The sequence below is a fragment of the Ascaphus truei genome, unplaced genomic scaffold, assembly GCF_040206685.1.
Source record: "Ascaphus truei isolate aAscTru1 unplaced genomic scaffold, aAscTru1.hap1 HAP1_SCAFFOLD_2403, whole genome shotgun sequence".
Taxonomy (NCBI): Eukaryota; Metazoa; Chordata; class Amphibia; order Anura; family Ascaphidae; genus Ascaphus; species Ascaphus truei.
Window position 1 is genome coordinate 10,001 of NW_027455327.1, and position 23,236 is coordinate 33,236.

Here is a 23,236-nt window from a genome sequence, read left to right on the forward strand (position 1 = left end):
CCCTACCCCCCATATCTAGAACTGTAACAGAATAATGCCGTGGTAATCCCCTCTCGGGCCTATATGTTACCTTGTGTTTGTGGATATTTCTTCCAATTGCCCATATGCGGATTAGGTGCTCTATCCGCTCCTCGGCCTTCTTCCCCACCACATCACTCCCTTTACTGACTAAGTGCATCTCAATATTTTCCCGGAGCCACCTATCCCTATTCTCCTCTATTTCATCCATTAGTGGCTCAGGAACATACGGGTACTCCAACCCGTGGGATGACTTGTAACGAGCCATTATGGCCCGTTCGGCCCTACTGATCCTAGTCAGGTCAGCCTTACCTGCCCTCCCAGGTAGCACCCATGATAGGGGTTCGTCAGGATCCACGGGGTCCGACAAGATGCTGGGACCCATAGGTTCTATCTCCCTATGCTCTATTTGAAGCCAGCGCTCCTGCAGTTCCCTGTCCCTCTGTTCTGGGGTAAACTCTCCCACCGCCCACCAATAGTCCACTACATCCTCTCGCCGGATGAGGAACCGAGTGCGGTCCATCCAGGCCGAGTACCCTTCAAATAGTGGGGCCCACCAACGGTTCTCCCGGAATCTGTTTGACCTCCCTGATTCCCTATCATCGTCCATGGAAAATACCCCTGATGACCGCTCAGATCGCGGTACAGACCACCTAGACGATCCCGGGGCCTTTTTTACCGGCGCCGGAACTGCAGGGGGCAACCACCGGCCTACCGCAGCCACTCTCAATTCTCCCCCTCCCCTGGAGATACCTTCCGTAGCGCCACTGCGCTGTCTTTCCCCAGTACGTCTCCCCTCCTCTTCTGAGGGAATGTCCACTGATTCCAGGCTAGGCGGGGAACCCGGGGACCGTGTGACAGGGGTAGGGGTCTTAGCTAGGGCATGGGGTTGGGCATACGGACGGGGTAGCGATTGCCACGGGGATGCGACCCGTTCCTGGCTGTCCGTAGATATTTCAAAGGATGATACTTCACCCTCCTCAGTCCTCAGATCGCCCGTCCAGCTTCTGAGCCGTTGAGGTGATTGGGGACCTTCCCCCAATCGCCGAAGCGTCGCTGCATCTTCCCCATGGGTTCCGCCGTCACCACCGGAAGCGATGTCTTCCCCGGAACCGGAAGCGTCGCCATCTTGCGTGGGACCCCCATGCGGGATCTCTTCTTCTACGACGACATCCGGTTGCTCCGCCGTCGCCACCGGAAGTGATGCCGTCACTCCACGTGCGCTCGGGGCCTGGCGCGGCCCTTCCAGCGCTTCGCCGCCTGCTGCAACCAAGTAAGTGATAGGGCTGCTTGGCTTACCCATCCGCAGGGGTGTAGGCGTCTCTCTCCCGTCTCCTAGGTCAGGTCCTGGGATGGCGGGACTCCGTCTGTCGGCTCGCCGATCTGCGGGGGACGCCCTGTTCTCAAGGCCACCACTCACCCCACGGGGTGTCGTCCTTCCGGTCTGCCTTTTTGGCTCCGCTTTTAACACCGCCAGCTCACGGAGGTCCTCGTCCGAGTAATCCCCTTTCCCTGACTTAGGGGTCTCCGAACGGAGTGAAAGTCTCTTCTCCCCAATTGCGGGGAGTGATTCAACCGCCTCGATCGCCACTGACCCAGCCGACTTGACCGGCTCCAGTCCCTTGTCTCCTGGACTCGCGCGGTGGATCCATAGCGCGCCCGGGGACTCGGCGGAGCGCCTTGCCATGTCCACCGGGGGGTCAGCAGGCTGAATTGGAATAAATGTGGGCATAGGCCACAGGTATAAAGTCCCGCAATGAGGGCAACGTGCCGCCGTGTTGACCGTGCCTCCGGGCAGCCCACATTGTAGGCAGAGCCCGACCACCGTCTCGGTGTTGGCCACCCTCACTACTAGCAACCCGCCGGGTACTGAGTAGGGCTGGGTGGAGACCATCGTGCCCACAGTGGAGGAGCAGGCCATTCTTTGCACAGGAGCCACTTCCTGTACAGGTCTCTTCCTCTCAGTGGTTCCTCGCAACTGACTGGTGGAAGTTGCTGGATCCGCCACTCCCTGCTTCGGCTCCTCCCTTCTCTGACAGAGCTGGAACCCGCCCCCAGGGGTTGCAATTATGGGCGGGTCCCACAGGGGAATATCATGCCCCTTAATTAAGGCCGCACCTCTCTCAGTCCTGGTGGGCGCGGTTAGCGTTTTCGCGCCAATTTCCCCACAAGGGTGGGGGTCTTTTCCCGCGGCTAGTTCCCGCCTTCTCCTGGCAGCCGCCCTCCGTGCAAGATAACCATCCTTTTTGCACGGCTCTTCCACGGCCGGAACTACTTTTTGTAGTGGCGCCGTCTGGATATCAGTCCCTGGGCCCAGTGGGTGCATTCCCACAGGCCATAGTTGAAATTCACTCCCCCTGGTAGAAATCAGGGGAGGGTCCCATAGACTAAGCGGTTGACTCAGCACAGGGGCTGAGTGAGTCACTGTCCATGCAGGCGCAGCCATAGCTTTCGCGCCATGCCCCCCATCAGGGCGGGGCTCTGCTGTTCACGCCATTCCCGGCCAGCTTTTTGCAAGTCCTGCACCAGCCACATTTTCTGTGACTGTCCCATGCGGTGTCCCTAGCAAGCGGGAACCGCCATTTTGATTGACTTTTAAGCCCAAAAAGTCCGTTTGTTTGCTCTCCTCGCGGGGTTCTCCCCCAATTATTACAATTTCCTCACACTCTTCAAGGGTGGCCCCTCGCTGTCCCAAACAGGATAAAAACGGGGCAGCCACAGCCTTCGCTCCGCTCCAGAGCAGACTGGTTAACGATAGCTCGGCGACTGTTTGCTCTTCAGTGGGGTGCACGCCACGGGTGCCCTCCCCATCAGCCTCTGGTCGCCATTTTGGGTTCTCCGCACCACGCGGATCCTCCATTCTTTGGGTTGTCTCACTCTCGTACCAATTATCGTACATGGGGCTCCGCTCTGCGGGGCAGCCACCACACCGGCACAATAAAGATTAGCTTCAGATGCACCACCACATGTGTACCTTATCTAGGTGTGACCCAGTGTTGCACTACCTCAGGCTAGGCTCACTCTCTCAGTGTCTGCTGTGACTCCTTCCTCCCAGTCTGTGCTCCCTACGGTGAGTGTCTGGAATGGGCTAGGTACTCTGGCTCTGCCATGCAGTACTTGGGGCGTCTACCTCTCTTGGTCAGCCTAGAGCAGCCTAGACCCTCTCCAGGATTCCTGACCAAGTTAACAGGCTATCCCTTCTGGCATCCTACCAACTAGCACTGCCTCAAGGTGACTCGGTCAGCTATAGCCCGGCTCCAAACCCCTCACTCCTTTCAGGCCCCTAGGTTGTCCCTGCGAACTGACAATATCCCGTCAGCCCCTGACCACCCCTAGGTCCGTCCCTACGCAGCACAGAGTGGCAGCAGACTCTATCCTTGTTTCCCAGTGTGCCTAGCTAGAGCCTGTCCTGATGACAGATCTGATCTCAGCAGCTAGCCTCCAAATGTAACGGTTTTTCTGGCCCGGCCTGACCCACCCAATCTCACATTGGCCCCTGTGGTCTAACCGGTCCCCATTACAGTATGGTAGTGTCGGGTGGTGCACCTGTTGGCTACAGGACTCCTGAGTCTCCCGCATGATGGTGTGTGGGGAGGACCCGTCCAGACAGGCAGCTGAGGTAGTGTGCTGAGTCTCACCTAGTTCCAGTGCAGCGCCTCCACCTCATCAGGGTCCCTGCGTCCGCATGGGGATGGTCCTGTTGAGGAACTCCTCCGTGGTGCAACCTCCTGTGTAATCATACTCTCACACACAGGAGTCTTTCTGATCAGCTTCATCTTTATTGTACAGGTGGGCATAGCTGCCCTCCACAATGGGGTGTACTCAGCCAATCATTTTCCAGCCGCTTCCCTTTGGTAGGTATGTCTCCTAGAATAGGGATTCACTGCTCTGTGCCAGGTCCCTGGACACAGACTCCTATATCAGCTACTATAACATAATTGTCCACTAACTCTGCAAACACCTTGCAAGAACTTGAACTCCTTCCTCAACACTAACTGTTAGTCACCGTGCTGTGCCTTATGTAACCTCTGAGGCTGACACACCTCTGACATCACTAACCATGGAGTCAGAGCATGTGACCAGTCCCATCCATACACAGGGCACCCCACCAGGGTGTGAGGGAAAACCTCCATGATTACTGCTGGCATGCCCACACTTACCAGGCCTTGCTGCCAGCAGGAGAGATGACTGTAGGCATTTTACATGACCGCTACATTCTCCCCCTGGTTATACACAAACAAATCTCTCAAATAATTAATAATTAAAATATGATATATATTTCTATTATTGTAGATGTATTATTCTATTTTGTATATAATGCTGACAGTGTACACAGAATTTTGCAGGTACAGTTGTTTCCTGTCCAGGAGAGATAAGGTGACGTGCTCATGATCACTATTCAAACCAGTTACAGGCATTTAAATTGCAGTAACTTTACCACAAAGGAATTTATTCTACATTTGGACTGTTTTTGGACGAAAACCCCCATGGAAGTCAAGGGCGATTTCTGGCAAAAAAAATCCCGAACGACGGTTTAGACCAGTGGTTTCTAACTTTTTTTGGTTAAGGAAACCTATACATTATATTGTGGAATTCTGTGGAACCCCAAATATCTCTAATAGGTTGTTTGAGTGCACATGTATTGTAAGGAACATCAACCCTCTCTAATAGTGTGTCTGAGACCAGCACGATAAGCGCGGCCTTACGCTTAACCACTTTACTGTGCAACTTTTTGCCCTTTTTTAAGTGATTAGCTAGTGTCTATTTAGCACAGGATCTTGTAGTATTGTCAGTCTATACCTATATGCCTTCTCACGTTTGAGGTTCTGTTGTTGCTCTCATCCCTATAGGATAGACTCATTAGTCCATTTGCCTAGCTATATTTTTTAGCACTATTAATGTCCACGTACATGTAGGGTATACTTACTGCTAATAGACAGACAAACTATTTTGGTTCAATCAGTTTATTATTTATCCAGGTTGAGAGGTAGTAGGTTGAAGGTGTGTAAACTCGGGAAGTACCATAGGGTGTTTTCAGCCTGTGGAAACAAGCATGATTAAGGGGCAGCTGACCCCGAAATGTCGCCCCCTACATTTTGATTGCCTTAAACTTTGTGTATTGTACATTGTTCCCCTTCCTTTTGTTGTTTTTTTAGTGTTTCCTCCCCCTTGCACCCCTTCCTCCCCGCCTCTCCCCTTGTACTATTTTTCTCTATGAGATGCTCTCTCCAGACCCTGTGCCAGGGCTGATTTTGTAGCTGCTATTACATTCAATATATTGATTCTCTTGCTGACAATTTTTGTCTTTATTCATTCATTGTATGCTGGGGACCCCTGTATATATTACTGACTTGTTCGGAGGTTAGAGATTACCCCTTGTTCCCGTGCATCATATAATTACATTTTTGCATATATACCTGTGGAGTGCTACTAGCACACATACTTCTTCTTTTATATGTATTTGGGGGGGGGGGGGGGAGTGCTGTTTTTTAAATATCTATTTGGGGGTGGGGATTTTTTAAATGTGTGTTTGGGGGGTGTTTTTGTAAATATGCATTCGGGGGTTCTTTTCTATGCATTTGGGGGTGGGGGTTCTTTTCTGTGCGTTTGAGGGGTGGGTTTTTTTTTCTATGTGTTTGGGGAGTGGGGGGACTTCTTTTCTATGTATTTGGGGGGTGGGGAGCTTCTTTTCTATGCATTTGGGGTGGGGGGGCTTCTTTTCTATGCATTTGGGGTTAGGGGGGCTCTTTTCTATGCATTTGGGGGGGTGGGGGGCTTGTTTTCTATGCATTTGGAGGAGGGGGGGGCTTCTTTTATATGCATTTGGGGGGTGGCTTCTTTTATATGCATTTGGGGGGTGGCTTCTTTTATATGCATTTGGGGGTGGCTTCTTTTATATGCATTTGGGGGATAGGGAATTTTTTTATGGGGGGATTGGTGGGGGGGGAGGGGAATGAGTGTGAGGAGGGGGGATTGAGTGAGAGGGGGTAATTGATGGCAGAGGGGAGAGTGAGAGGAGAGAGGGGGTGAGTGAGTGAGGAAGAGTGGGAGTGAGATGGAGGTGAGAGAAATACAGGGGAAGAGGGGGGGAAATAGAGGGGGCTCGTGAGGTGTGAAATGGGGGGGGGGGGGCTCACAAGACCGCCGACATGGGGGGGAGGTCCCCAGTCGTAACTCTAGTCCTGGGCCCAGGGAAATCTGTCTGCGGCCCTGTATACACAAAACAACAATGGAATATTATATTACATTTTAAAACAAAATTGTTACAAATTGAGGAATGTGTAACAATGGTTTGGTTTTCTAATCAGACAAATTGAATTTATAATGATTCCCTTTGCGGACAGCGCTGCCTTAGAGAGCTGTAACAACAAGGCTGAGGTGGGAGCCTTAAATTAAGATACGGACGCGTAACGTTCATTATCAGAAGCCTGTGTAGTAATCAAAACTGTGATTTAATTGCTAAATGAAGCTTGTAACAAGGAATCAAAGAAATCCACCTGAACACAGAGCAATCTCTCCCTCTCTCTCCCCTCGCTCTCCCCTCGCTCTCCCCTCGCTCTCCCCTCGCTCTCCCCTCGCTCTCCCCTCGCTCTCCCCTCTCCTTCCTGTTAGATATGAGCATCTAATTAGTGATTAATGAAAGGTGATTGCAACTTCTCACTCTTCTTTTTACTGTATCACTCCTTATAATGCCTCCTTGGCTACTGCGCATGCGCGATCGTATCTTTCATACTGCGCACGCTCGATCGTCTCTTTCATACTGCGCATGCGCGATCGTCTCTTTCATACTGCGCACGCTCGATCGTCTCTTTCATACTGCGCACGCTCGATCGTCTCTTTCATACTGCGCATGCTCGATCGTCTCTTTCATACTGCGCATGCGCGATTGCCAAATGCCGATTGCGCATGCGCATATTGAAATAGCCTATCGCACATGCGCAGTAGGCCATTGCCAATCGCGCATGCGCAGTATAAAATAGCCGATCGTGCATGAGCAGTTAAGAGCCGGCGGCGCATGTGCAGCAGCAAAAATATGCATTGAGCGGGGCCCCCAAGAGCACAGGCCCCTGGGCTTTGCCCGGGCTATAGCAACGCCCATATGTCCGGGGCATAGAGTTATGATGACAAATACATGGCTACATTAAGTGAACAGGGTTATACATTATGTATTCGCCACCCCTAGTAAGGCCAACGGCCGGTACTGTAGAGGGGAGTTTAGATTTGTTGGGGGAAGGGGGAGGGGGGTTATGGGGATAAGTGCCCCAGGGAGGGAGGTTAGGCCACCCAGGGGGATTCAGTGGGAGGCTAACACCTTTTATGTCATAGCGGTTGTACCTCCATGGAATACAATAGGTAGTAAGGTAGTTAGGGTGTCTGTATTAACCCCTTGGCTACCTTAGTGCGTGGATGATGCATGCCTTCTGAGAAGCACTGGCTTCTAAGGGGTTAATACATTTTTTATTTAAGGCAGATGCCAGATGTATTGCACTATATACCGGGAATCGTCATTGGAATATGGCTAATGCGATGCTGGCAGCTAGCAATGGGGTGTCTTATGTCTACTGCCACATTAGCCATATTGTAATGAGGGCGCTAACGGCCGTTGATTTTGCCTATAATGATCTTTCTGGATCGCCGTTAAGCTCAGGAAAACTAACATCCATTATGAGACCTGATATAATGGAGCTTTGTGCATCTGGGCCCACAGAAGAATTTAACTTGGCACTGCAAAGTGTGAGTTCAGTTTGATTTACTCATCAAACTTGCTTCATTTCTGCAGGCTGACAAAAAAAACCCCTATGTTTTGTAAAGCATTTAACAGTCTAATTGTCTTCCTTGAACAAATGTAGCAATGCTTAAAGCACCTATTAACTGCTTATGCTTATTTGGAAATCAAGTACCAATCCTTTTTCTTTGGGGCCTATTAATGGGGAAGGGTTTGTAATTCCAGTGGTGATTTTTTTTACCCTTATCCTACCCTGTCCTTATCAGAGAGACAATAAAAGATAAGGGGAAGAGGGTACAGGGGGCTTTGCCTGTGCAATCTCTTGTTGAACACACAATGACACCAGACAAATGGGATTAGCTCAGGGGTCCTCAACTCCAGTCCTCAAGACCCCCCAACAGGTCAGGTTTTCAGGACATCTCTGCTTTAGCACAGCTGGCTCAATCAGTGTCTCCCTGCTTCAGCAAAGGTGGCTCACCACTGATTAAGCCACCTTTGCTGAAGCTGGAATATCCGTAAAACCTCACTTGTTGGGGGGGTCTTAACGACGGGAGTTGGGAACCTCGGGATTAGCTGAAGGAAATCAAACTCCTTCCAAGTCGCAGCTCACAACGTTTACAAACTAACTTCACAAAAAGATGTCAGGATAGTTATACTAGTCAGATTTTGGTAAAGAATGCATCAATCGCCCAGAAGTGACCCCTTAAACGTGTCACTTTAGGGATAAGTCCTAAAAACATGCGATTAGGACACATTGGTCCATGGAGAACTGACCCTTTAAGTAATCAATCGTTCTACAACTTACAAGTGGATTGTCCGAAACTAGTGAAGTCTTGGGCATTGTGTGCATTACATGCCATACAGGTTGCCATATGGGAACACAACAAGAAAGCGGTTAATTAATTTGAACTTACTGTTACTTGTCTTTGTTCTCTCAGCATCTTCCACTTCATTGGAAAAGGACAGAGATGCTCCGTGAACATGATGGATAAAGCCCTGATGTGACTTTGCTGTGATTTCAATGCTGTTCTCCAACAGGTCTTTGGGAGCAAGAGATTGGGTCTCTGTTGCACCGGTCTCCTCATCAATATCTAACATTGTTTCAGGTTCATTTTGCTGGTTATGTAAATCTTGCTCAGTGATACCTGGTTGCATCTCCTTGTTAATAGATTCAGGAGGCCATGTTGAGCGTTGATAATTGGGTTCCACGGATAAATGTGTTTGATTTGATGCAACGTGAGCTTCTGTGCTTTGTTTTCCATTGTCCAGGAAAGTTGTGGCAGAATGTGTTGGATGTTCAGAGTTTTCAGGCATAGCAGATGGTGGAAAGTCACTTAGCCCAACAATCTCTGTTGCTGGAGTTAGAGTACTCCCACCTCCGAGAAGCCATGTGAACTGCAATGAATTTCTGGCATCTTCAGGAACAGAACTCATGTCCTTAACCAATGGATGATCTTCCACTGATTGGCTGATACTTAGAGACTCTTCTGATGAATCTGCCTCAGGCTGTTGAAGGAAGTCCCTCCAGGTGTTTTGTCTTGGCTTAGACACTCTATCCACCATATTCAATGACCAGTCCTCCTCACGTCCCTTGAGAACAGAAGATTGTCTAGCCTTCTCTTTAACTGTAACCAGTGTTGACATTGGCTCTTGCATCTTCTTTGTAGTTGGTCCCTTCCACTCAGAAGCTTCTGTAATAGCTGATACCTCTGGCCCAAGAGAATTAAATTGACCTCTGTTTAACAAACCTCTTCCAACTGGGCTACCGGTCATCGACTGCAGCTGCTCTTCTTCAGCTGGAGGTGGAAGAAGCAGCTTTGAAGATAAGGCATTGATCTCCCTTGCAATTCCCTTTGAGCCGCTGGGTGTTATCGGATCACTGCTCTCCTTTTGAAATAACCCATGTGTTGTAGTAGATATTAGACTGTCAGCAGCAGGCAATGCATTATAGAATTCCAATTGTATTGCCTGTCCAGTCTCTTGGCCATGAAGCTCTTGCTTTATCAGCCTGGAGTCTTCCTGTGGCATAAAGGTTGGTCCTTGTTGCTCAGTCTCCAGTGGGGAGGGGGCAGATGCTTGAAAAGCTGTTGAGAGGTAACATGTCAGAAGGATAAATTAGAATCCTATCATGCTGAACTGAGAGAAGCCAAAGCACAAAAGAAAGAACTCTGCTTAATTCAGCAGTCACTCCAAAGAAATAGAAAGACCTAGATTTATCCGTGCTGCATTTCTGCTCATAAACACACTGGCGATGTTCACAGGGTTAGCATTCCAGCATACAATGGAAACTTGGATTATTAAACAACAATAGGTTGTATTTATGGAGTGCCTTTGAGTTCCAATGTGCCTTACAATTGTACATCAGAGACTTTCATGCAGCCACCGTGATGGTGGAATTATGGCTCTGATAGAACATTTATGGCACACTGGTCTGCATAGAGCCCATATTATTACAAATATAATTATATAACATTTGCATATATATATATATATATATATATATATATATATATATATATATATATATATATATAAACACACACACACTTTTTTCACAAACATAATTATATGGAAAAAACAATGTCTCTAATTGAGCTCATTAGCATAGTGTGAATATCACGTTGTTTCAGGATAACGCTGCATTATATTTAAATAATGTGATGTTATTTAAGGAGTCCTAATCTCACGTCCATCCAGACCCTGCAATCGGGGTTGCCACCTCTCCGGGTTTCACCCGGAGACTTCGGGTTTGGCATCCCTTTCTCCGGGCTACGGGTTTGTCCCTGAAATCTCCGGGTGGGCGGGTGGTCTGGACGGCAGTGAGCAGTGGTGCGCAATGACAGGAGCCGGGCGGCAGAGGATTGGATGGCTGTGGTGGAGGGTGCTGCGTGCGCGCACACACACACAGGCGCTCCCAAGTACCCCCAATTCGGAAGTCAAATCCTCCTTGACTTTCTTTGTCTCCACTGCAGCCAGCTACAGGTCACTCACCGGTTCCTGTCCTGCCCTGCATTGCGATGCCACACTGCTCAGTGCTCACTGAATCACACTGTCACTCCGTCCTCTCTGGCTCCTCCTCCTGCTGCTGCTCGGGCTGCTGCTTCAAGTGCCTGTTCCCCTGCTTCAAGTTTGTTTATTTATTACTAAGGTGCACTGGGATGTATCTAAATATATATTTATATATATTTATATTGTGTGTGTGTATATGTGTGTGTGTGTGTGTGTGTGTATATATATATGTGTGTGTGTGTGTATATATATGTGTGTGTGTGTGTGTGTGTGTATATATATGTGTGTGTGTGTGTGTGTGTGTGTGTATATATATGTGTGTGTGTGTGTGTGTGTGTGTATATATATATGTGTGTGTGTGTGTGTATATATATATGTGTGTGTGTGTGTGTGTGTGTGTGTGTGTGTGTGTGTGTGTGTGTGTGTGTGTGTGTGTGTGTGTGTGTGTGTATATATGTGTGTGTGTGTATGTGTGTGTGTGTTTGTGTGTGTGTGTGTGTGTGTCTGTATATACACACACACACACACAATGTATATGTGTGTGTATGCAACTTGCTGCTGCTGCTACCGCCACTAGTGATTCAAGATGTTTTGTGAGATTGTCATCAGCGTTGGTTATAAATAATAGAAATGACATAAGCTAATATACAATTCCATATACCATTAACGCAGCAACCGTACCTGCAACAGCAATGTCTTCGGCATCTCCCCCTACAACTACTGTCAATAAGGCTGCGCGGCGTAAAATGGCGCTGCCTTGCCATGCCAACGGGAACGTCACGTGACGTAACAGCATTACGTGATTCCCGTTGCCATGACAATGAGATGCCACATGTCATGACGTGATGCGGTGCCACGTTGTCATGGCAAAATGACGCCGCGTGACGTTGCGTGGCGTGCCGTTGTCATGGCAACAGTGTCATTTAAAATAAAATAAAAATCTCCGGGTTGGCCGTCAGTCGAAGGTGGCAACCCTGCCTGCAATAGGCCTTTTGCACAGAAAGAAATAGATAGCTCTGAGATACCTGAAGAACATGTGCGAATGTAAATAATTTGAGTATATTTTGCATATTTAAATGAATATATTTTCCAAGTATTACAGGTACCTCCCCCCATAGAGAGTGTGCACAGGCAAAGCCCCCTACTCTCCCTGCAAGCTGAGATAAGGGTAAAAAAACACAAAACAACACTTGATCAACAAAGACTCCCCCATTCAGAGAGCCCACAGCAAAATAAATTATGCTTAATTTCCAAAGAAACAAAAGCCGCCAAACCTTTGCATCAAGCCTTTGTTTAAGGAATGAGATTGCTACATTCTTTAAACAATGGTTTGGCTGTCAAAGATTTGCACCTTTCATACAGTTATTTCCTGTTTTCTATCACAATCCTTGCCTCAAACCCTAATTGAACATACAGGGGACACAGCAGAAGCAGAGGCGAGATACACAAATTAATCCTTTACATTACTCGCCACGCTCTGGCATATTTTCTTCTATAGGGGGAATAATCACTTATCTGATTAAGTCCTCCATCAAATATTCATTGGAGAAGATTAGGCAGAGCAAACGTATCGATTTGAATAAATCAATATTCCTCGCCTTTCTTCATTAATTGAAACTCCTTCTCTACGTGTTCAATTCTGAGGCCCGTAATTCATTTCCACGCTTTGTTATTTTATACGGCGGTTAAGGCTGGACGTGTCTCCTATTCCACACTGCATCTTGGCTAATGAAGGAGTCAGAGCAAAGTGTGGCAGTTCCCCTCATCGCCGCAAAAGGGTTAAAGATTTGACTTCTATCTACCCCGCGAAAAAAACAAAACAGAATAGGATTCCCTGTTCTCTGTGTCTGAAGTATAGCAGGTCAGCGACTACTGTTTGACTACTGAGAGCTTGATAATTACTGTGTGTGTGAGAGAAAACGGAGCAAAAAGTACAACTTACCTGGGGCTTTGAAGACTGACAGTTGATAACAGATATTAGATTTAAATTAAAAAAATACAAATCTTTGCTTACCATACAAAAATGTAAAAAGTTATTTTAAAATATTTTAACTGATTTGTGTTCTTTTTACAAAAGGTATCAATCAGCTCCAGTTACTGTATGCTTTTAAACATGTCACAACACTTTTGGGAAGTCATTTATCTAAACGGGAGCAAAGAACCAGCAACTAATTTATTATATAAAAGTTGTTCCCTGGTTTTGCAGCGGGGAGATTTGGATAAATACCCCCTAAAGTTTAAGGTGTATGGTGTACTTTCTGTATACTTTATATCACAGATCTCATTCCAATACCTTTGTAACAATATGCCCCAAATTTCCTGGCAGGAGAGGGGAATCCTGTCCTATTGGGGAACTGATACAAGGTCCTCACTCCTGGTTCTTTGCCGCCGCAGTTTCTCCGCGGATTACGGATGGGATAACGCACACTGCTGTCCGCTAACCAGCCTGGGTCACACTGATCGAAGCCCCTCCTCCAAGCCAAGTACAGCTGCCCTACGGTGGCCAGTGTTCCTCCATCCCGGTAACAAGCCATTTTGGCGCCCGAAAGGGAGTTCCTCTCTGGGACGTAATAAACATCACCTGCAAGACAAAGCGGAAAGTGCAGTAGTGATGAAAAATAACAACAACAATACATTGTTACTTAACATTAAAAGAGTCAGGGGAAATGTGAAGTACTTCTTCATGGAAAGCATGGTGGATTCATGGAACAGCCTCCCAGCAGAGGTGGTAGAGGTTTATACAGTAGGGGAACACAAAAACAATTGTGATGGACGGGGCTATACTAAACTCAAAGACACAATAGGATCTAATATAGAGGTTCCACAATGTGTAGGAGAATGGGCAGAATGGGGGGGGGGGGGGGGCTGGTAATCCTAGTAGGTGTATTAGTTATCTAAAATAGTTGGCCTGTTGCCGACTGTGATACAGTTGAATATGCAGATCCCCCAAAAATGACCTATCCTGAATGTGAGCTCAATATGATGCCCTTCAAAGCAGATTAATAACCTTATGTTTTATTTTTTTCTAGCAGTCTTTTTAGTTCATTTTATTATTTAAGAAGGCCCAAAGCCTGCAGTAGATTGTTCACATGGCAACCTCTGCTGCTTATTCTCACTTGTTCCACTGTAACAGGCAGCAAGCACAAGGTAGTTATTGGTCAGCCTCCATGTTGTAAAAGTGATGCATAAAACAGCACCAGATTTACTAAAGAAAGATCCCACTGATGGGATTTTCCTGCGATAACGCTGTAGCTGTTTTCTTAGCACTGTTTTGCGGAGGCTTTGAAAACAAACTCTCTGAGTCACCTGGGAGTGAGGTCCTTGGCTAACAGGAACATCATGACAATTCCCTAACAGTTGTCACCCACAAATTGTGTCTCTATCTACTTTAACCCCTTTGTTGCTAGAAGGTGCTACAATGCATTGCTTTCTGTCTAAGGTGAAAATGAAGGCGTTTCAAACTCCATCAGTACTCCGAGAGACAGCTCAATGACATCTCCGTCACCTGTGTCCTCTGGCAGGTAGCTGGAAAGGGGACAGAGATAGTGACAGAGAAAAGGAGAATCACAGTGTGAAGGAGGAGACGGGACAGGAAGAAGACAGTCACAGTGAATGGGGAAAGCGACAGTGAGTAGGGACAGAGGGGGGACAGAGACAGATAAAGGAATGCAGTGAAAAAGAGCGCAAAGGAATAAGGGCAAAAGGACAGAGAAAGGAGTTGTGAGTCACAGTCAAGGGAATAATGACAATAAAAAGATGCAAAAACAACAGATTTAGTGAAAGAGTAGTCACGTGAAAAAGAGCATAGGGGACAGGCAGGCGGTTAGAGACTTGGAGAATGCCGAGACAAAGGGAGCAGACACAATGAAAACAAGAAAAATAAGTGAGAGATAGAGAGACAGGGTCAGTGATAAAGAGAATGGAAGATGGGATTTTAACCCCCTTGGTGCCAGAGGCGTATCTTGCATTACATTGAGATATACGTGGTGATACTGTCACCATTTTAATGTGTGTGCACTCTACACCTGTCTGCCTCCACAATCCCCTGTTCCTGCGCTCCTCTCCTGGGAATTACAATGCGACACTGTTAGTCTGAAATCCTACCCCGGGGTCCTTCAGTGTAACAATACACATCGTAGCTTTCCTCTGGGTTCCGTTCTCCGTAGGTCCTAACGCCAGGGAGGTTGTTCCGGTCTCCATAGCAACCAGGCCTGGGCATCTTGATTGGGTACCTGTAGGACAGATGCGAAGGGGATTTCAGTCCGGGCTGGATTTTTAACCCCTTTGCAGCCACAGGGGCCAGCAACACATTGCTCAGGATGTTATTATATTGCTCTGCGTGTTATTACACGACTCAGCATGTTATTATATCGCTCTGCAATGGCCCCTCTAGCAGCAAAAGTATTTGAGAAAGACTCAGGCAGATAATTTGATCCATCACATTTTAATATCAGGCACTCCTATTACCCCATATAACGTCTCCCTATAACTCCTCCTATTACCCCATATAACGTCTCCCTATAACTCCTCCTATTACCCCATATAACGTCTCCCTATAACTCCTCCTATTACCCCATATAACCGCTCCCTATAACTCCTCCTATTACCCCATATAACGTCTCCCTATAACTCCTCCTATTACCCGATATAACCTCTCCCTAAAACTCCTCCTATTGCTCCATATAACCGCTCCCTATAACTCCTCCTATTACTCCATATAACCGCTCCCTATAACTCCTCCTATTACCCCATGTAACCACTCCCTATAATTCCTCCTATTACTCCATATAACCTCTCCCTATAACTCCTCCTATTGCTCCATATAACCGCTCCCTATAACTCCTCCTATTGCTCCATATAACCTATCCCTATAACTCCGCCTATTACTCCATATAAGCGCTCCCGATAACTCATCCTATTGGTCCATATCCCCTAACAAACCCTAGCACTACCAAATGCGGCACTCTTTCAGCAGCCGGCAAAAGGCAGACATCAGCCGTCTGTTCACTGCACCCGCCAAATAAACACACCACAGCTTTATGCAAAGTCACCTACCTTTAATGATAATGATCCTGCTACATACCACAATTCTATTCTTTACTGTGGCCTCATGTAAATGTCACTCTCTCTATCCACTACAAACGCCTCCCTCCTGGCCCACACCCAATGTTATCATGCACCCTGGACTAATCAAAAGCCTTGCACTATCTACTGCATGTTGGTGGTGAACTCTGAAAACTAGCACATTAACAGCCACCACTCATTGTACTCGCAAACACCACAATCTTACAGCCTGCAAATAATTACACATTTTTATTTATACCGTTACTCTCTTTAGCAGGGGATATTGAACTCAAACCAGCCCCCCTCCCCCCCCCTTTAAACTCTGTCCCATACCCCTAATTAATGAGCCTTTAAAATTCCAAAAAGGGCTGTCGCCCATATAAATATCCGTAGCCTGCTGCCCCAACTGGATGAACTAAGGGCATGGTGCCTTTTTTTTATATCCTAGTTGGTAAAATGTGCCTCCCCTTTTCTATGCCCATTCCTATTGCTTGCATCTACTGCCCTGCTAAATCCCCACTACAATCCCTGGATGATATCACTTACTTTCTTGTCATAATTTCCTCTCTGAACGGGAAGAATTAGCGGTTAGTTCTTGGGGATTTCAACCTCAATTGGCTTGACCCTAAAAACAACAATATCTGGACACAACTCAAGTCACTAAACCTAACCCAACTAATTTCCCAACCCTCACAGACAAAACTAAAATCTCACAATCATTCCTTACTACACTGGATTCTATCCTCTTGTCCCAACAGAAACCAATCCTACCTGACATTTTCAGTGACCATGTAATAATGTACTGAATAAGGAAAAGCAAACCACCCAAACCAAGCACTAACGTTCTACTTACTAGAACATTTAGAAACTTTAACCCACAACAGTTTCTGGCTGATCTCACCAACTGACCTTGGTACAGAATCAACTTGATACCTGACCCCGATTTTGCACTTGATTATTTCCAATCAGAGTTCCTAAAAGTCTGTGATACCCATGATCTGCTATGCAGAATAAGAGTATGGGGGGCACATCTTCCGTGGGTTACCACTCACCTTATTGCGCTTCACCGTTTTATGGATGCCTTGTGGAAAAGATAAAAAGTGACTGGCACTACCAAGGATCTTAATAATTACAGATGCCTGAGGAATATGTGCACAAGGCAAACAAGACTAGCAAAAGCTCAATATTACTCTGGCAATCTTCATCATTGTAATTTAATATATTTAGCCAATCCCCTGCAACTGCTTATTGAGCAGTTTGTGGCAGGCCAGCCCCTCCCCTTCTAGGTATATAATCCCAAAGCAAGGTCCCATTATTTCACTTTACTTGCAGACATGTGAGTTTCTGTTCTGGTATATACCAGTTTTTAACTGCACTAGGTTATATAAGCATATGCTTTGATATTTTAACCCATTCTGGGATTATTTCACAACACTAGTTTGCATTTAGCGTAGGGACCTGCTATTGAGACTTACCTTGACGTGGTTAGCAGGCTTGGCATTATTTGATCAAAGGATGTATACCAAAAGTCTCCTTTTTTCTTATAGGTATTTACACCATACATATATATATATATTCCCCATTGATTGCTTTCCCTATGGGAGAAGCGCAGGGATTCACTTTTTGTTTTGCACATTTGTATGGCTAATTCCTTCACTAGCTGCATGCTCCTTATACGGAGAAGCGCAGTGATTATATTTGTTTTACAATCTTCATCAAAATACATCAAATCCAGGAGACTTCTGGAAGGTCATCAACAATATTTTCCAGCCCTCTTGCCATAAACAACCATCTAATATCAAAAAGGATGTTACTACTCTGACAAATCCCACTGACATAACAAACACATTCAATTAATACTTTGTTGGCTGTACGTCTTCCATACTATCAAAGCGCAACCCCAACTACATTCATGAAGCCCAACCTGTGAGTTCCCCTATATCTCCACCCCCTCCCAGCAGTGCTTACAATTTTCAATTTGCCCCAGTATCTGAAGAGGAGATCACACAGGCGCGCCTAACATTAAAACTAAACAGTGGAGCTGACCTACTCCAATCAAAGTAACTACGATTCAGTACCCCAGCCATTGTCATGCCACCAGCCTCCCTAATCAACTCTATTCTGTCTGCAAGCCATATCCCAAAGCCCTGGAAAAATCCCAGACTTATACCAATCTTCAAAAGTGGGGACAAAAACACTGGTCTCCAACTACAGGCCAATCTCTCTTCTCCCAATCCTATCCAAAGTCATGGAAAAATGTGTCTGCTCCCAATTAAGTGATTACTATACCAAGACAAATTTCCATAGCCTACTCCAATCTGCCCTTCACCCAAACCACTCCATGGTAACTACTCTCTTAAAAGTTTGCAATGAGATCCAGTGTGGACTGGAACTGGGACAACTTACTGGTGCTATATTCGTAGATATGACAAAAGCTTTTGATCCGGGTGATCATGTTATCTTGTTAAACAAGCTCCAGTGCTCTGGAATAGGGGAACATGCTTTAAATGGGGCTCACTCCTACCTATAGGGTAGATCCCAAAATGTATCTATAACGGGCTCTAATTCCAGACCCTTGAAGAATGTCAGCTACGGGATCCCACAAGGCTCTGTTCTACAACTTGTAAGGGAGCTTCAATGCACACGTATGCGGATGACACAATCTTCTATACACACAGCCCTAGCCTCTGTGACCTTGGACACATTCTTCAATCTGATTGTTCAAGACTTGGAAACTGGATTTCCCAAAACAAACTGTTTTTGAACACTGACAAAACTGTAACAATGGTATTTAGGACTAAGGCTACATTTCCAAAGCAACCAATGACAGAGGTACAGATCCAAACAAACTCTAACACCTTTGTAGCCCCAGTCAATAGTTTTAAATATCTGGGCATATTTCTTTACTCCCATTTAACATTTGGGTTGTATATTGATACTCTGACATTCAGATGCTAATGCCAATTATAGGGCATGGGGACATAGTATATAGTACAGCAGTGGTACGCAAACTGGGGGCGTGAGATTTTCTGGAGGGAGGGGGTGCGGCAGTTACAGAGGCCCCGCACTTCCCAGAAGGCATTTAAATTAAAATGCTGGGGATCGCAGTAGCCTCTGTAACTTTACTTACCTTAACAGCGCAGCGTCGCCATGGCAACCCGGCATCAGATGACGCTGTGGGGTCACGTTACATCGCGTTGCAATGGCAACATCATTTGATGCTGGAGCCGAGCAGGGGTGGGGGGGGGAGGGGCGTGAGCAGCGGGTGAGAGCAGACAGGGGGGCGCAGGGAGAAGCGTTTGCGCACCCCTGTGATACAGCACCCCAAACTCACCTTAGCAAAGTAGACAACCTCTGCAACTCAATTGCTGATTTGTCCTACAATGTAACTATAACACAGCAGATGAGGTTAAATAAGATACATGTAAAGTTATGCATTTGGGAAACAAGAATACGCTGGTGACTTCCAAAATAAATGGGATAAAATTAGGTGAATCCTTGCTGGAGAAATATTTAGGAGTGCTTGCAGACAGCAGGCTTAGCAATAGTGCCCAAAGTCATGCAGTAACTGCAAAGGCAAACAGGATATTATCTTGCATTAAACAGGAATTGATGGAAGATAATTATGCCCCTGTATAAAACATTAGTAAAACTCCATGTATATGGAGTACAGTGTTGGGCACCACTCTATAAAAAATACTTTATGGAAGTAAAAAAAGTGCAGCGGCGAGCCACCAGATTAATAAAAGGGATGGAAATCTGATTGATGAAGAGAGACTAGCTCATTTAGATTTGTTTACATTAGAAAAGAGGTGTCCAAAAGGGGATAGGATAACCATATACAAATATATTCAGGGTCAATACAAGGAGCTTTGAAAACAACTATTCAGCCCAAGGGCAGTACTAAGGACTCGGGTCAACTTGAAGGAAAGGTGATTTCCCCAGCAACAAAGGAAAGTGTTCTTTACAGTAAGGGCATATTAAAAAACATGTTAAACATCTTTTTTATATAGAGGAACGGTATACAGGGATATACCAAATAAGTAAACATGGGAAGGATGTTGATCCAGGGAGAACTCCCATTGCCATATTGGAGTCCGGAAGGAATTTATTTTTCTCCTTATGAGATATCACTGGTTGATGTTCACTGGGGTTTTTTGTTTTCCTTCCTCTGAATCAAAAAATATTATAAATACAAATATAGGATTAGTATCAGTCATCTGAATTTAGCATAGGTTGAACTTGATGGACATATGTCTTTGTTTAACCTCATCTACTATGTAACTATGTATCACACACCACTGTGAAATATTCCAAGAGCTAGATTGGTCATCACTTGAGTCTGGGGGCAAAGTAAATTTTTCCTGTCTTGTCTTCAAATACTTTTGGGCAATCTACCCGCCTATCTGAACAAGCTCCTCACCCTTACCATATGCAGCAGTTATCCCCTGAGATCTGACTCCAAAAGACTGCTCACGGTCCCAAGGTTCAAAAAGGAATCCGCTCGCTCCGCCTGTTTCAGTGCACCTCGCAACTGAACCAACCTGCCAGAGACTCAAAGCCGCCACCAATCTAAGTCCTTTCAAGAGTCCAGCTCTCACACTTTAATCTGGTCTGTAACAGTTACATACTCCCAGAACATATATTATCTTTAACTATTCATGGAATGACTTTAAATATAATGTACAACCTCTGCTCATTTAATGTAACCATGTATTGTCATCATAATAGGGTGACCATATTTTTCCCAGGACAAATAATCGCGCATGCACAAAAGGCGAGCACTGACCACGAGTTAATGGCAAGTGCCGATTACACTTGCTGGCCACGCAAGCACCAATTGCGCATGTGTGGCCGGCAAGCACCGATCGCCCCTGCGTGGTCGACACGCGCCGATCTCGCATGCGCGACTGACAAGCGCCAACCAAAAAACGGGACATTTGGATACATTTTGGGACACCGGGACAGAGGACAAAAAACGAAGACGTCTGATCACCCTACATCATTACTCAGTGCCGAGCATATACTTGAAAATGAGAGGTAACTCAATAATTACTTACTGGTAAAACATTTTTATTAATAAATATATATATATATATATATATATATATATATATCAGCTCCCTATAACTCCTCCTATTGCCCTATATAACTGCTCCCTATAACTCTTCATATTGCCACATTTAACAGCTCCCTATAACTCCTCCTATTGCTCCATATAACCGCTCCCTATAACTCCTCCTATTGCCCCATATAACCTGTCCCTATAACTCCTCCCATTGCCCCATATAACGTCTCCCTGTAACCCCCCCTATTGCCCCATATAACCCCTTTATTACTCCCCCTATTACCCCATATAACCGCTCCCTATAACTCCTCCTATTGCCCCCTATAACTGCTCCTTAACTCTGTAGACTTCACCAGGATGAAGAAAGTAATTAATCGCTGTAGAAAGCAGTGCGTGTTTGTTAAAGGTGCAAACCATGCGATTTGGCTGTTTTGGATTTTTTAGAGGTGAAAAATTATTTTCTGAACATCGGGGGGTGTTTGCCAACCAAGTGTTACTCAACCTCTAGCCGCCCCCCCACCCCCGGCCCTGTTAGAGCCAATAAGGTTACAGGTTGAGGAGAGAGGGGCATTGCCTCTGATGTCACTGTGTGTTCAACAAGAGTATGCAGACACTGGAGCAGCCAGAGGAACTCAATCCCCTCCTACGTTTCAGCTCATCATTTTTACAAAGTAACTTCACTATATGATTTAAACATACACTAATCAATCGCCAACATTTTATCCCTTAAACATGTCAATGCTATTGGTTCATTTTGGTCCTGGGAGGGACTGCACTTTTAAAAGGTTACAGGGACATCTGCTATAACCCGTTCTCTCTCAGAGGGTCAGTGCATTGCTGGCTCCTCTGCTAGTGAAGGAGGTAACAGCCCGCTGATTGGATGAATGTGGTATGGCTCTGTGACATCACCTGACGGATTGGTCGGACAGCCAGCCCGCATCACAGTTGTCCAGACCATCCTCGAACGCTGCCTGGAGCTGCGCGGGTGATGCGATGGTGGCAGAGTTTTCGCGGCAGGAGCGCACAGCTTCAGGGAACGCCAGGGCGTATCGGTTACTGGCCGCACGGTAATGGAAAACCAACCCTGGAGGGAGACAGGAAGACACATGGTAATCATAGGCAGCCCACACTGCACTTTTATTTCATAGGTCTTCCAATGTTCTACAATACGGCGCCTGTTTTCACCGCTCTCATTTTTCCCCACAGATTTTTACATTTACAGAAAATATTATGGCTGCTAAGCCCCTCCCACTTCGTGTTATCACTGTACTTCAAAGAGCGTTATCAGGGAAGATTAGGATAAGACAATTTATCTGATAGGACCCTGTCATGATAACATTATGAGATATTAGGTATTTTAATCCCTCTGATGCTTCAGGGGTTAATGAGCTACAGTTTGAAGTTGAAAATACAATATTTGGGGTCTGGCTTGTCATGAATCTGTGTGCTCTTCAAACAGAGCTTAATTGGGTGGGAGGGGGGGGTTCTAGACTGTATGGCCCGATGGGTTGTATATTGCTGATAGAGTCGAGATAAGGGCAGTGTCTGGTAGACGTTGGACTAAAATATGGCCCCTGTGACGACTTTCTATAAACAGGATTGTTTTAAAGCAAACTTGAAAGCATTCTCTGGAGGAGGTTTATAGATGGCCAGGGGCGTGGCTAAAAGTATTCAACATGAGAGTAACTTTATTAAAAATGAGAATATCCTGTGATGTCATCTCCTCTGCCTAATAAGAGTAACAAATCTGTAATCGTGTCACCGAGGGGCATGTTCTGAAATCACACACTGTATGTTTAAGAGATAATAAGGGACAGATATTCATTTGTCGTTTAAATTTGGAATTAAGACGGCCTTGTTTGCTCTCGTTGCATCCACCATGAGTGCCTGAATGTATTGAGGTGTCTCACGTGTGTGTAAGTATTACAGAAGTGAAGTTATGAGTGCAGTTACTGTATATACTGAGGCACAATTCAAATGTCGTTGGTAAGAGTTTTTTTCCCCTCTGTTGTAAAACTGTCAATCTCACAGCTCATTTACGACAGGAGGTGGGTTTATGTGTTTTACATGGGAAGAAAGAATATTTAAGTCTGGGCAAAAATTATGAAAAATCAGATGTCTACAGGTGTATTTGGGACCAAATATGGGATCTCTCTTCTTCTCTTGCCTGTGACCTTCTGGAAGAAAACAAATGACATTTGGTGATGTATAGCGTTTTCTGTAATGTTTTATCCTTTTATTTTAAGAAGCTGTTCTGCATTTTATTTGTACCTGTATGTTTTTGTAATACTTTTTTCTGTAATCTAAGCACTGTATTTTTATATATATTAAAACATTTACTAAGTAATGCT

At 45.8% G+C, this 23,236-nt stretch overlaps 1 protein-coding gene across 1 annotated transcript in view; it reads right to left on the reverse strand.

Moving 5' to 3' along the window:
* Positions 1-21,969, reverse strand: part of LOC142479725 (uncharacterized) — a gene marked incomplete at both ends in the record, with an annotated part of 31,966 nt that extends 9,997 nt beyond the window's left edge. The window contains 4 exons of the mRNA XM_075582593.1: positions 8,659-9,828; positions 13,047-13,334; positions 14,858-14,985; positions 21,795-21,969. Of these exons, the coding sequence (XP_075438708.1) occupies positions 8,659-9,828; positions 13,047-13,334; positions 14,858-14,985; positions 21,795-21,969 (1,761 nt within the window). The remainder of the gene's footprint in view (positions 1-8,658; positions 9,829-13,046; positions 13,335-14,857; positions 14,986-21,794) is intronic.
* Between the last annotated feature and the right edge of the window lie 1,267 nt (positions 21,970-23,236).